The 14,186-nt window shown below is 41.3% G+C and overlaps 1 protein-coding gene across 1 annotated transcript in view; it reads right to left on the bottom strand.

Moving 5' to 3' along the window:
• The window catches only part of COLEC12 (collectin subfamily member 12), a 204,106-nt gene that overhangs the window by 34,047 nt on the left and 155,873 nt on the right, over window positions 1–14,186 (bottom strand). The window contains exons 4-5 of the mRNA XM_090285759.1: window positions 13,048–13,146; window positions 11,209–12,255 (exon numbers count right to left, since the gene is read on the bottom strand). Of these exons, the coding sequence (XP_090141885.1) occupies window positions 11,209–12,255; window positions 13,048–13,146 (1,146 nt within the window). The remainder of the gene's footprint in view (window positions 1–11,208; window positions 12,256–13,047; window positions 13,147–14,186) is intronic.

Genomic DNA, 14,186 nt, shown 5'->3' on the forward strand with positions numbered 1-14,186 from the left:
TTTGTCTTCCTCACACAATTCTGATCTTCACTTGGTCCAGAATATTCAGTTCCTACTTGATCATCTGGTATCAAAGGCTTTCATGACCTGGTCTCACTGTCGATTCCATCTCATCTCTGGATGTTTGCGAATCTCTTCTCTTAGAATTTCCACTGTCTATAGGCATCTGGAAAATTCATATTCACCCACCATGTAATCCTCCCAGGTCACTCCAGATGGAAGTGTTTCCTTCTCTAATCTTTTAGTCCTTGTTTATTCTTTGAGGACATCCAGCAGTTAGCAGTGTCTGGCACATGGCCATTTTTCAGTAAGTGTTAATCAAATCAATTCACATTAAGGGTCAAAATGTCCAGTGCACTAATGCCAACAGTTTTGGTCTGAGGAGAAATGATAAGGGAGAGATTTGGGGGGAAAGGTGATCTTCCTGGTGTCCCTCACTTATTCTAAGTATAGCTCCATTCAATCTACATATCAGGTTGATCCTGGCTGCCAGTGTGGAATGAATGATCATGGATGGACACATCTGTCTTTCTTGACTCTACTCATACTTAAAAATTGATCCAGATATCTCCTCATCCTCAATCAGAGGTGGGTTTTTTTTTTCTTTTGGTTTAACCCAAGGAGGCTCATTTAAGTAGGCTAGGCCATTTAGTAAAAATTGAGAAGGTGGATTCTCACTGCCAGAGCTGTCTCCTTTAAAAAAGTAACTTAGGCCCTGGCTAGGTAGCTCAGTTGGTTAGAATGTTGACCCAGTACGCCAAGGTTGTGGACTCGATTCCGTCAGGGCATATACAAGAATCAGCCAATGAATGCACAAATAAGTGGAACAACAAACTGATGTTTCTCTCTTTAAAAATTAATGAAATTTTAAAAAGTAACTTAATTCCTTTGTGTAGGTAAGCAGAAAGTATCCTGGAGATTAACAGTGATAAGGTGATGTATGTGTTCCCCCATAATGGATGCAGCACTATGGAAGGGTCTAGTGAAATGATACTGACCATAAGATAAAACAAAATAAAACTAATTTACTTGGAGTAACAGCAAAAATAAAAGTAAATTTTCTTCTTAACTGTTTATTTTGTTTATGCTTTACATTTAGCCTTCAGAAATCCAAATAATGAAAAGGGTCTGCTGGCAAACTCAAGTACTTTAGACATTTTTTATCATTAGTCTAAGAGTTTTGTCAATAATCAGTGTTTCTCATTCACTCACATCTGGGGTTGGTGCTATACTTGCAAGTTATGGGAAATGAGTTTACCTGCATGTATGAAATAGTGAATGTTCAGAGGCCTGTCTCCCTGATCTGACAGACCGATATGGCAGGGAGATGTATTTCTTCCAGAGCACCTTCCTCTGGTTTCTGACAGAATTCCAAGGGCACACAACTTTCTTCCTCTCCTTACATGAAACCAAGACCTTCCTTACCTGGGTAACAAGTTTTCATTAATCTTCATTTGTTTCTGGGGAAGGGCGTTTATGGTGTTCAGTTATTTCCCTCTGAACTGGAAATGCTTCTTGAATGTCTCCACTCATGCCATACAGAAGTTGTGGCTTACTTTAAGAATGGCATAAAACATGGATCCCACAGTCAGCAGATGCTAACTACCAGATCTTGTGAAGGAAGGGAATAGATATTGGGAGAAAATACAAGTTTTCACCTTTCATAAAGGTTTAAAATCATTCTTATGACCCAGCTGGGTTAGCATAGAAACTGATTTTAGATTATCTGTCTCTCTAAGATAAGGTTTAATATTTATGGCTGTGGATAAAATCCTAGCCTGCATATGGTTACCAGTGTCTTCATCCACAGCTGTCCCAGCCTTGCGAAACCCATCTGGGAGCTAGAGCAGGAAGATGGCTCTCTTCCTTCAGATGCTGGGCCAGGTGTCCCATACATAAGGGAATTCAACCAATTATATACTTTGCTCATTAAGACAATACTTTGTTCATTAAAACTTAAAAATTTGATATTTCTTGTACTTACAGCCAAGATAGAGGCCTAGATAGATGCGCTGCATCTCCCTCCACAACTAAGAAGGAATACAATTACCTCAAAACTAGAGACAACCAGAAGTTCCAGAAAATCGAGCTGTATGGAAGTCCAACAAAGATATAAAGAAGAAATACTCATTCAGACAGATAGGAGGGGTGGAGCCGGGGCAGAGAGGATATAGTGTGGTGGTGGTGGCAGCAGGCTACGGAAAGCAAAGACAAACATTTAAAGAAGTTGAGAGGGACACTTGGAGAGCACTCCCAGCACCGGACCAGACCACACATCTCACAGTTCCAGCATCAGGGAAAATAAAGTCCCATTGCTTTTTGACTGTGCAAACCAGTGGGGGTTGGGGCGGAGGCAGAAACTGCTGGTCTCTCACTAGAGTCCACTTTTTTAAAGGGTCCCTACGATCCTAGAACATCTGCAAACTCACCCACTCTGGAAACGATGGCTAGGGCAACAGCTTGAGAGGTGCCAGTCCCATATGGAAGTGGGAGAAATGCCTGGAAAATGGGCGAGTGTTGAGCAAGTGGCATTGTTCCCTCTCAGACCCATCCCCCACATAGAGCGCCACAACGTGGTAAAACAGGTCACCCATACTGATGAATACCTAAGGCTCCGCCCCTTTCAACGTGACAGGTACGACAGCTCTACCTAAGACATAGAGGCAAGCAAACACAGGAGCCTGTCAAGATGGGGAGACAAAGAAGTATGGCCCCAAAGAGGAAATGGATAAAAGTTCCAGTGGGAGAACTAAGTGACGAGGAGATAACCAATCTAACAAATGCAGAGTTCAAAACATTGGTGATAAAGATGCTCACAGACTTGACAGGTATGCAGAAGCATTGCAAATGCAAAAGGGAAGAAGTGAAGGCTATGCTAAATAAAACGAAGGAAAATCCATGCAAGACCAATGATGAAGGGAAGGAAACGGGTTCAAATCAATGATTTGAAACATAAGGAAGAAAGAAACAGTAAACCAGTACAGAATGAGAAAACAAGAATTGAAAAAAATGACAAGAGGCTTAGGAACCTCTGGGATAACTTTAAATGTGCCAATATCCGAATCATAGGGGTGCCAGAAGAAGAGGAAGAACAAGAAGTCAAAAGCTTATGTGAAAAAATAATTAAGGAAAAGTTCCCAAATTTGGCAAAGGAAATAGACATACAAGTCCAGGAAGCACAGAGAGTCCCAAAGAAGCTAGACCCAAAGAGGACCACACCAAGACACATCATAATTAAAATGCCAAAGGTTCAAGATAAAGAGAGAATCTTAAAACAGCAAGAGAAAAGCAGAGAGTTATCTACAAAGGGGTGCCTAGAAGACTATCGGCTGATTCTCAAAAGAAACTTTGCAGGCAAGAAGGGACTGGCAAGAAGTATTCAATGTGATGAAAAGCAAGGACCTACAACCAAGACTACTGTATCCAGCAAAGCTATCATTTAGAATGAAAGGGCAGATAAAGTGCTTCCCAGACAAGGTTAAGTTAAAGGAGTTCATCATCACCAAGACATTATTACATGAAATGTTAAAGGGAGTTATTTAAGAAAAAGAAGATCAACACTATGAACATCATTTTAAAATGACAACAAACTCACAGCTATCAACAACTGAATTTAAAAAATAAAATCAAAAGCTAACTAAGCAACCCAGAATAGGAACAGAATCATAGGTATGGGGATCATTTGGAGGGTTATCAGCTGGGAGGGGGAAGGGGGAGAAATGTGGAAATGGTGCAGGGATTAAGAAGCATAATTGGTTGGTACAAAATAGACAGGGGGAAGTTAAGAATAATGTAGGAAAGGGTGAAGCCAAAGAACTTATATGCACAACCCATGGACATGAACTAAGGGGAGTGGGAGGGGAGGGCTTACTGGGAAGAGGGGAACAAAGGGAAAAGAAATTGGGACAATTGTAACAACATAATCAATAAAATATACTTAAAAAATTTGATATTCCTTTTAAAAAATCACCGAGAAAAAGAGCTAAAACCATGTTAAAAGGCAGCACACTGGATCCCCATAAAAAGTGCATTATTAATGCCAGTGGTTTGTCTTTTGCTAGGACCTGGGGCACCAGTATTGTTTTATTAGCATCTGGATGATCCCAGGCTTCATATTTTATTGGTTGGCTGTTGAAGTGAAAATAAAATGAAACAAAATATAAGCTACCTTTCATGCCCTAAAACTGAAAACATGGGGATAAATGATGTGGGAGTATTTATGAGCTTGTTCAGTAATAACTTCAATTCAGAGTTGAGAGAATGGTTATGCTACATGTGGAGGCAAATGTGATATCCCATACGGAAGCAACTTTGAGATTTGCTTTCAGGCCAAGTGTCAGGCTTCCTGGCTCAGGATCTGGAATGTCAGATACCCACGTTGCTGATAAAGCCATCACAAGCTCCAGAAATACCTAAATATGAACTCTGATCAGCCCACATTTGCACTGCCAACAAAACCTGCTCATGTTCCCCGAACTCCAGAGCTGGGAATCTGGAACATTCAAATCCTCTAACCAGGCAGTTCAAAGAGGACGGAAGGCTTTAAATCACTGTGTTGTTTCTGCTTTGGCAACCAAACGGCAGGCCTTGAGAGGGGCCCAGCCCCGTGTTCTACCCCTGAGGTAACTTCCCAATTTGTATTCCAACAGAACTGTTTGTGCTTCAGAGAGGGCAGAGAAACCATTTTTTATTCTCAGTGCCATCCAAAATCTTAAGAGACTGGATTTTAGAACTGTGAGTGGTAAGGCTGGAAGAACAGCGAAAAATAGTAATATAATTTGACATGTTTTTCTTCTCTAAAAATCCACTTTGACTGAAATTAAATTAATTAAACATTATTAAACACCTACAACATGAAAAAGACATTCTGCTTCACTAAGGTGAAAAGGAATGTACAAATTAAAGGGAAATTGAATAGACATTTGGCAATCATTCTGAAGCATAATTTGATTCTCAGCCTCATTTTAAGACAGGCTTCTGGAAAGCCATAGAAGCGCCCTGTCTATAAAAGAGGGACATTGAAACTTATTTCTCATCAACTGGCCAGTCTGCTTCTATGCCTTCAAATGCCTGTTCTTCAGGATCCTCAGACAAGCAGTCTGCTTTGAGGAAGTGTATCAAGAGCGGATGGGGTTGGCAATGACAGGAGCTGAGGCCTCCTGCCTGATACACTTTGCTTTGTCTCATCCTGCTTTTTCCGCTGTCCTTTCAGCCTTCCTGTGCATCTTTCAAGGTCTGCTCAAATGTCAATCCCTTACTGAAGCCTTAACCAATTGTTCTCTTGAAAATAAACTCTCTTGCATCTCCCTGAATATGTCATCTGTTCTGAGTCAGCACAGGGCAGCAGGGTGCCACTGGAGGCATGGCTTTGGGAACTAGACAGATCCGACTTTAGCACAGTCTGCCATTTACTAGCTGCTTGACTTTGGGTCAGCTACTCAGGCTCTCTGTGCCTCAGTTTACCCCTTGCAATGGGGAGTGCACATAATTCTTACCTTAAAGAGATGTAACAATGAAAGCAGACAATTTATCCAAGTGCTCAGCAGTATGACTGGCATACTGCAGACCCTCAATAAACGTGGATTAAAAAATGAGTGAAATGGAATACTATGCAGCAGAAAGAAAGAAGGAACTCCTGCCATTTGCAACAACATGGATGGAACTAGAGAGAATTATGCTTAGTGAAATAAGCCAGGCAAAGAAAGAAAAATACCATATGATATCACCTAATACAGGAAACTAAAGAACAACACAAAGAAAGGAACTAAATAGAACAAAGAGCAGAATAGCAGTCAACAGGGGGGAGGGGAGAGGGAGAGAAGGGGGATAAGTAAGGGAAGGGTTTAGTCAAAGAACCCGTATAAAAGACTCATGGACATGGACAACGGGGAGGGATATGATTGCGGGAGAGGGGGTGGGTTGGGTGGGGGAGAGAAATTAGGGGAAAAGGGGACAACTGTAATTGAAAAACCAAAATTAAAAAAAAAAAAAAAAAGAGTGAAAGCTAGCTGTTGGCGACACCTGAGACTGATTCCAGGGCTGGGCACCAGGAAGCCAGCAGTAAGTACTTTGGACCCAAATCAATTTTAACCCCGTCTGTATAATTTTATTCTTTGTATGCATAAAGCTGTTGTTTACTACTGTGATGTATTGGCTGTTGCTACAATAGAAGGGGAACCTTGGATAGGAACTGAACTTGGATATGAATATTAGCTACCCTCTGCCATGCACTGCACTAAGTGCTTTTTAAAAACATTATTTCATTAAATCCTCATGACTCTAAAAGGTAGACACAGATGGAGAAACAGAGGCACAGAGAGTATGAGGAACTTGGTGCTCACATCCAGGTCTATCCAATTCCAGAGCTCTTGCTCTCACCCACTAAATCCCATGCCTCTCTCAGAAGATGAAAGGAACCCTCTAATTGTACTAGGAGGGTGCAACTTATACTTTCCTTAGCTTGCAGAGGAATAGCTCAGGATGTGAGGTGAACTTCCCACCCAAGAGTGTGCATTATGAGGGATGAAGTCCTCTGGGTACGTAATTAGGATAAAAATCTTTACATTATTTATAACAAAACAATAAAACAAATAAGGCTTTCTTAAACAAGGTTTTTGGTTCATGGATACAGAAATAATTGTCAAGATTCAACATGTGACTTAATATCTCTACATTATCATCTAGCTTTCTTGTAATCAGTGAGCTTCAGCTTCCACTTCTTAATGAGGCAAATGTCTCATGTGGCTGAACTGTACCATGAGCATTAGGGTTCTTCAAATGCAAGTCACTGAGAATTTCCTGGAAAGCATCAGAGTATTTTGAATCTCGCAGAGGCAAGCCCAATATAAACCAATGTTAATCCAACCTGGCTCCATCCTGCTTGATCCCATCTTTCCCTCATTCTCAGGGGCTAGATCTGCTTAGAAAGAAAAAGGAAAGGTACTAGAGATGAGATGTGGAAGGAAACACTTGCATTCAGAAATGGGGTTCTTTCCCCAGTCTCTTGTTCTCTGGGGAATACCTGGTGAGCATTTCTGTTCTCAAGGAAGTTGAACAGATTGAATAGAAATAGGGTTTGCTTGGCTGGCTTGAGAAGTTTCTCAGGCCACTCACAGAAAGTGCAGACAAAGATTAAATGTAATTTATCATTCAGAGACCAAGCTCTGAGGTATATCAGAATCACTGAGTCAGAAACCTCATTTTTAAAATCCTCACCCAAGGATACTTTTTCATTGCCTTTAGAGTGGGGGAGGGGTGGGGGAGGGAGGTAGGGAGGAGAGAAGGCGGGAGAGAGAGAGGGAGCCAGAGAGAAAAACACTGATGTGAGAGAGAAACATCAACTGGTAGCCTTCTTGCACAGGCCCGACGGGGGGATGGGACCCACGACCTTTCATTCTATGGGACAATGCTCTAACCCAACTGAGCCACATTGGCCAGAGCAGAAACCTCCTTCTAATAGACATTGACAACTTAACATGTCTAAATGGGCCTCTCTTTTCCTGTACCTCCTGGGTCTGTACCACCATCTACCTGGCTTCTCAAGCTAAAAACAGGGGAGACATCCTGTTCTCTTTCTCTCTCACTTGTCATGGCTAATCCAGCCTTGTCTAGCCACACACACCAACCCTTGACCCTATGTTCAATTTCTTTCCACCCTACCCCCACCCCTACAATATACAAGTGCCTCTTGGCTATGCATTTGGGCCTGGTACACTGTGGGTAGGGAATTCCTGGGTCCTAGGCACCAAACAGGGTCAAGGATGGGTTGATGTAGGCTCTCAACACTCATAGCCCCTGGGGTCAATTAGGGCCTTCTGCAGCAGGGCCCTGTTATCTGGGGGAAGGCAGGGCTGCCCTTGAGGCTACCTCCGAGTCTCCTCCAAAATGAGGAGACCTGTGTCTTTCACCTCCACTTCTGCATCCCACTCCAAGTCACCCATACTTGGTCCATAGCCTCCATGAACCCCTGCACTCCATACTTGCTCCACCGTAATCTACTTTATCCCTAGCCTCGCAACAAACCTCTAAAACTGTGAATCAGGTCATGTTACCACCTTGCTTAAAACCTTCGCCTCACACTTGGAATGAAATCCCAGCTCCCGACCACACAGACTCCTGTGGGGGCAGCCAGGGACAGGGAGCAGGAACATGTATTTTCAGTGAGTATCAATGAGGTTTGCAGCATGGACTTTGGCACCAGGCAGTCTGGGCTCAGATCCTGCTTAGTGACTTACGATTTCTATAAATTTGAGCAAGTTCCTTGAACCTCTCTAAGTCTTAGTTTCCTCATTTATAAACTGGTGATGACTTTATAAGTATCTGCCTTATAAAATCAGGACTCTCTGGAATGGTTTGTGAAAAGCGCTCAGTGTACTTATGCTAAATATTAGCTGATAGAAATAATCAGAATGGTAACATTAACAATTTAAAGCTAGGGTTTGACTCTTTAATTATGAGCTTTTCATACGCTTCTGTAGCTGACAAGTCATGCTATCTGTAAACTAAATATGTCAGGAGTTTCCTTATAGAAGACAAGCTAACAATTAAACTAATGGAATAATAAAACTATGATATTTGTAGTTAGAAAATATCCAGAATACCATGATTGGATTGTCTAACATATCATAATTTCAAGAAACATTTAGAAAGTTCTTATTTTTTGAGGTTGCACATCTGCTGAAATCATCCCTCGTTCTGAATTTAGGTTGAGAAAGAATAGAAAAACAAACAGATCAAGCCTGAAGAACTTTCCTATCATTTGAAAGCCCACCCCTTATTCAGAATGTCTCCCACATACAATACTCCTGACTTGGCAATTGTCCAGCCCTTCTAGAGTTGAGGCAACCCTATTGCTCAGGGAAACCATTCTATTTTCAGGCAACACCAATTTTTATAAAAACATCATATAAAATCACCACTTATCTTCCTTTAGTGAATACCCACTAGTCTTTGTTTCACCCTCTGAAGCTCCTCAGAAGTCATTTAAAATCTCTTCCACATGATAGCTTTTATAGCATTCAGACAGCTGCCTTGCTTCCCAGTCAGCAGTTCCTCCTATAGGTTAGTCTCCAGGTGCTTTCTTCCTCACAGAACATGGTTCCTTTTCTAAAGATCACATTAGCTTCCCTGATAAACACATTTAGCTGCTTATTGTCAACTAAAACCCCCATGCTTCATACATATTTTCTCTTAAGTCATGACCACCCATTAACATTTGTGTTTGGTCTTTTCCATCTACAAGTAGGACTTTGCACATGTTCCCTATCTATTTCATTTTGTTGGTACTGTTTTACTGTTCCAGCCTTTCCACATGATTCTGCATTATGATTCTATCATCTGTTGGTATGCGCAGTTTCATGTCACACAAGTATTGGATTACCAGGTCATCCCTATCCTCAGGCTAGTCACTGACAAAGCTGTTGAACAGGACCCTGCCATCTGCCATCCAGACCTGCCTCCAGGCACACAGGGACTCATTAACTACCACTTTCCATACTCATTCACAAGTGTGGCAGACACACCCTAGGTGACCCCCAATGATTCATACCCTAGTGTAATCCCTTCCCCTTAAATGTGGAACCTGTGATTTGCTTCTAGTCAATGGAACATGGCAAAGGCATGTCACTCCCTTGACTAGGTTACATCATGTAAGACTCAATCTTAGCAGATGGGAGGGAGACAGACTCTGTTGCTGGCTTTGAAGAAACTGCAATGTTTTGAGGTGGTCACATGGAATGTAGGTGGCCTCTAGGAGCTGAGAGCAGTCTCTGGCTGGCAGTCAAAAAGAAAACAGGAACCTCCATCTTACAGTCCTAAGGAGATAAATTCTGCCAAGAACCTGAAGGAGCGCGGAAATGGATCTCTCCCCAATCAAGCCTTGTCTGAAAGTGTAGCTCCTCATTGAGAATGCAGCCTGGTGAGACTCTTAAGGATAGGCGCACCTAACCAGACACCAAACCCACAGACACTGAGATAAGAAATGGGTGTTATAAGCTGTTGAGTTTGTAGTAATTTGCTATGCAGCGCACATAACTGATTCAAACAATAAATCCATCTAACTGTGCTATAATCCAGCTACTTTTTCTCCATCTTGTTCTTTTTTTTTTTTTTTTTTTAGAGGTAGGAGAAGTGAGCCATAAAAGACATGGGCTCAGGAAACAAGCTACAGAGGTAAAAGAAGGACCTTTGGAGCTTAGGAGAAAGAGAGAGGCTAGGAAAACGCACCTGGGGGAAGAGGGTGGGGAAAGGCACAGGTGTGCTCCATAGAGAGAGCTACACCTCTACCTTGTTCTTAAGGGTATCACTGTCAAATACTTTGGTGAAATCCAGATATGCTATTTCTCATTCTACTAAGTTAATCAATCTAATAAGTCTGTTAATGTGAAGAAATGTTAGGTTCACCTGCCTTCTTAGTGATCTGATTATGGTGATCCCTGCTTCCCTGAAAGCTCACAAATTATTATCTTAATAATCTCTTCTCAAATCTTTCTTGGGATGGCCATCCATTCATGTGCATGACACTTGGAAATAGGAATCTCTTAATGGTAATTCCATGATCTAAAGGAATTAATCGTGCTTCCAAAAAAGCCCAATCTATAATGGTGTTGAAATAATTAAGCAATGAGAAAATTCAAATTAACCAATCCTTTATTCAACAAATATTTAACGGAGCACTTCTGAACTCTGGCCACAAGTTTTTAGTCACACCTCTTCTCAAGACGTGGAACTTAATTCCACTCCCCCTTGAGTGTGGGTTGGACTGAGTCACTCATTTCTAAAGAATAGGACATGGTAGAAATGATGGTATGTGACTTCTGAGGCTAGATGATAGAAAGCATCGTGGCTTTTTTCTTGCTCTTTCTCTCTGATCACTTGCTCTGGAGGCAGCCCGCTACCATGTTGTAAGGACACTCAAGCAATTTCACATGCTGAGGACCTGAGGCCAAGACTCATGTGAACGAGCCATCTTGGAAGCAGGTCCCTCAGGCCCAGATAGGCTTCAGACAACTGCAGCCCTGGCCAAGATCTTGACTACAACCTCATGAGAGATACTGAGCCAGAACCACCCAGCTAAGATGCTCCTGAATTCTTGATCATCAGAAACTATAAGAAAATAAATGTTCATTGTTTTAAATTGCCAAGTTTTGGGTAATCTGTTAAAAAGCAGTTGGTAACTAATACAAACATAAGGTCAGAATTTTCACTCACCTTGTAGAATTGTAAAATTCTTGATGAGTTGACCATGCTTGGAGTCCACCAGCTTCATTTCTTCCATAATCACTGATAAGTTAGCTACTTCAGTGTCTAGTCTCAACCTCATCATATCTTGTTGCATCCTGAGTGAAACAGAATCCAAACGAATATTGGCCAGTGTGTTATTCAAGGAGGTCAGATCATCTGTGTGTTTGGTCAGAGTATCTGTGCAAGTGGTCCTGACTTCATTTAGATTGCTGGTGAGCGTCCGCAGGTGGTGGGCTGTGTAACTGATGTTGCTAATGATGTTTACAATATCTGTCTCAAAGAGCTGGAAGCGTTCCTCCAGCTGGCTGAACTTGATGGCTGTTCTGTTCTCCACGTCCTTGTGTATGTCCTGCAGGTCTTTCAGGTTCTGCTCATTGGCTTGTGAGGCTGTGGTGATGTTGTCCATCTGACCTGTGAATGAGCTGAGCTGGTTGTTCATATCCTCCAGGGTGTCATTATTGGCTTTGGCCAAGGCAGAGTTATTGGCAGCCAACGTCTGCAAACTCTGGACTTTCTCCTTCAGCCAATCAGTGTCCTTCTTGGCTTGAAGGAAAACCTGCTGCAGATTTTGGAAGTCGTTCTTGATCCGTTGGATAGCCTGGCTTGTATCATCCACAGAGCGCTGCAGGTTAGTGATGAGGTTCCTCTGCTGCACCTGGGTCAGGTTCAGGTTGTTGAGGTTCATAATAACCACATTATGAGAATACATTTGGCTCTGCAGGTTGCCCTGCAGCACACTGGTATCTTGTTGCAGATTCGTGACATAGCCATTATATGCCTGGAGGGTTTTGTTTACAGTACTGATGAAGAAAGAGTTATTCTCCAAAGTTTCTTTCAGTTGACTCTGTCTGTCCACCAGTGCATCCCCACTTGCCTGTAACTTCTCCAGCGTATCTTTGTTCTTGCTGGTCTTTTCTGTAATCTCGCGAAGTTGTTGTCGAAGATCCAGAATGTCTGATCTGAAGGTGGAGAGTTCTGAATTGGTGCTTATAGCTTTCTTCCCTGTTTGGTCCCCTGGAATAGGATATGTTTGTTACTTAGCTTGGTGGTATGGGGGAGCATTCAGGCGAGGCCAAAGAGCCCAAAGACTTCACTAGCATGCCCTGTATTTTATATATAAAATCTGTGCTATATGCAGACTGCTATGTATTAGTAAAATCATGTGTCTATTTTTAAATTAAATTTATTGGGGTGACATTGGTTAATAAAATTATATAGGTTTCAAGTATAACCACATATATACTGAAACTGGGGCCTGGGGAACTGGAAAGGGTGCTGAGTACCAGGACTGACCTCTTTTCTCAAAGAGGGAATGAGTATTTACCTGATTCTAGAGCACTGGGCAGGGTATCAAATCTATTGTTTGTTAAATTCACCAAAATTCCTTTTGAAAAAATGAAAACAAAAATCAAAGGGTAGAGTAGACTATAATCACTTATTTTTAAAACTAATCTCTACAGTTCTTTTATATAGGTTAAAATAACTAAAATAAAAATTTACTGAGCATTTTATAAATGAGCTTTTAATAAAGGATATTAGTGGTTCTTTTTGATCAAGATTGGCCTTCAGATTTTTTTTTGGTACATAATAATGTTCTTGCAGTGGGGAGGGGGATTCAACTCTAAACTTGGTTCTTATTTTTAAAATTAAAAGCCTTTGAATTAAATCATGAGGAAAGATTCAACATACAACATACAACATAAAAATTCCATGTCTTTTTGGGTGAATGTGGGTTTATAGCACATTGTCATTTATACAAATTAGAGTCAGTAAATTCAACTTTGTGTTCACTCTCAAACAGATTACCTAGTTTTTTCAGGTCGCTCTCCACTGCTGTGAGCTTGTCATCATAAGTTTGGCGCGATGTCTCCATGCCACCTGTAACATTGTCCATTTTCTCTACAACTAAGATTTGAAAATCAATTCATTAATACATATACCTGCTCAAATTTTATTTTTCAGTTTCAACAAGAGATCATTTCATTACAGAATAAGGGAAACATTGAAACAAAGAGTATAAATGAAATCATGGGGAAAAGCCAGTCTTTCAGAAAAAGAAATGAGTTTATTTTTACAAGTGGTAATTTATGTGTCAGCTTGATAATTGTATGATCTGAATAATTCTCATGATTCATTATTGCTGTGGATGGTTTAGAAATTGTTTGGAACTAATTTGTATGTTTTTATATATAATAGAAGTTGTCAATCTGTATTGTTTCCTATATAGATGGTCTCGGACTCTATGAAGGTGCGAAAGTAATACACATTTAGTAGAAACTATACTTTACATTTTTTTAAAGCCTCACCTGAAGCTATGTTTATTGATTTTAAAGAGAAAGGAAGAAAGGGAAGGAGGGAGGAAGAGGGGGAGAAAGAGAGAGGGAGAAGGAGAGGGGTAGAGGGGGGCGGAGGGAGAGAGAGAGAGAGAGAGAGAGAGAGAGAGATGTGAGAGAGACATAAATTGCCTCCTGAATGCACCCTGACCAGAGATCTAACATGCAACCTAGGTATGCACCCTGACTGGGAGTCGAACCCGCAACCTTTTGGTGTACAGGATGACATTCCAACCCTGAGCCACCTGGCCAGGGCTGTACTTCGAGTTTTGAATTTTGATCTTTCCTGGATTAGCAGTATGTGGTAAGATACTCTCTTGTGATGCTGCTACAGCTCCCAGTCAGCCATGCGATCACCAGGATAAACAACCAATACTCTACAGTGTATCCACTGTATTAGATGATTTTGCCCAACTGTAGGCCAATGTAAGTGCTCTGAGCACATTTAAAGTAGGTTAGGTGTATTAAATACATTTCTGACTTTGATGGGTTTATTAGGACGTAACATGATCATAAGTAGAAGAGCATCTGTATTAATTTCCAAAGATGAAGTCCTAACACTGGGATTGTTTACAAAATTTCATTACTCATCACACTCCCAACCATCCCCGG

Source organism: Furipterus horrens, unplaced genomic scaffold (genome assembly GCF_987537825.1).
Source record: "Furipterus horrens unplaced genomic scaffold, mFurHor1.1.pri manual_scaffold_8, whole genome shotgun sequence".
In the NCBI taxonomy this organism is placed as follows: domain Eukaryota; kingdom Metazoa; phylum Chordata; class Mammalia; order Chiroptera; family Furipteridae; genus Furipterus; species Furipterus horrens.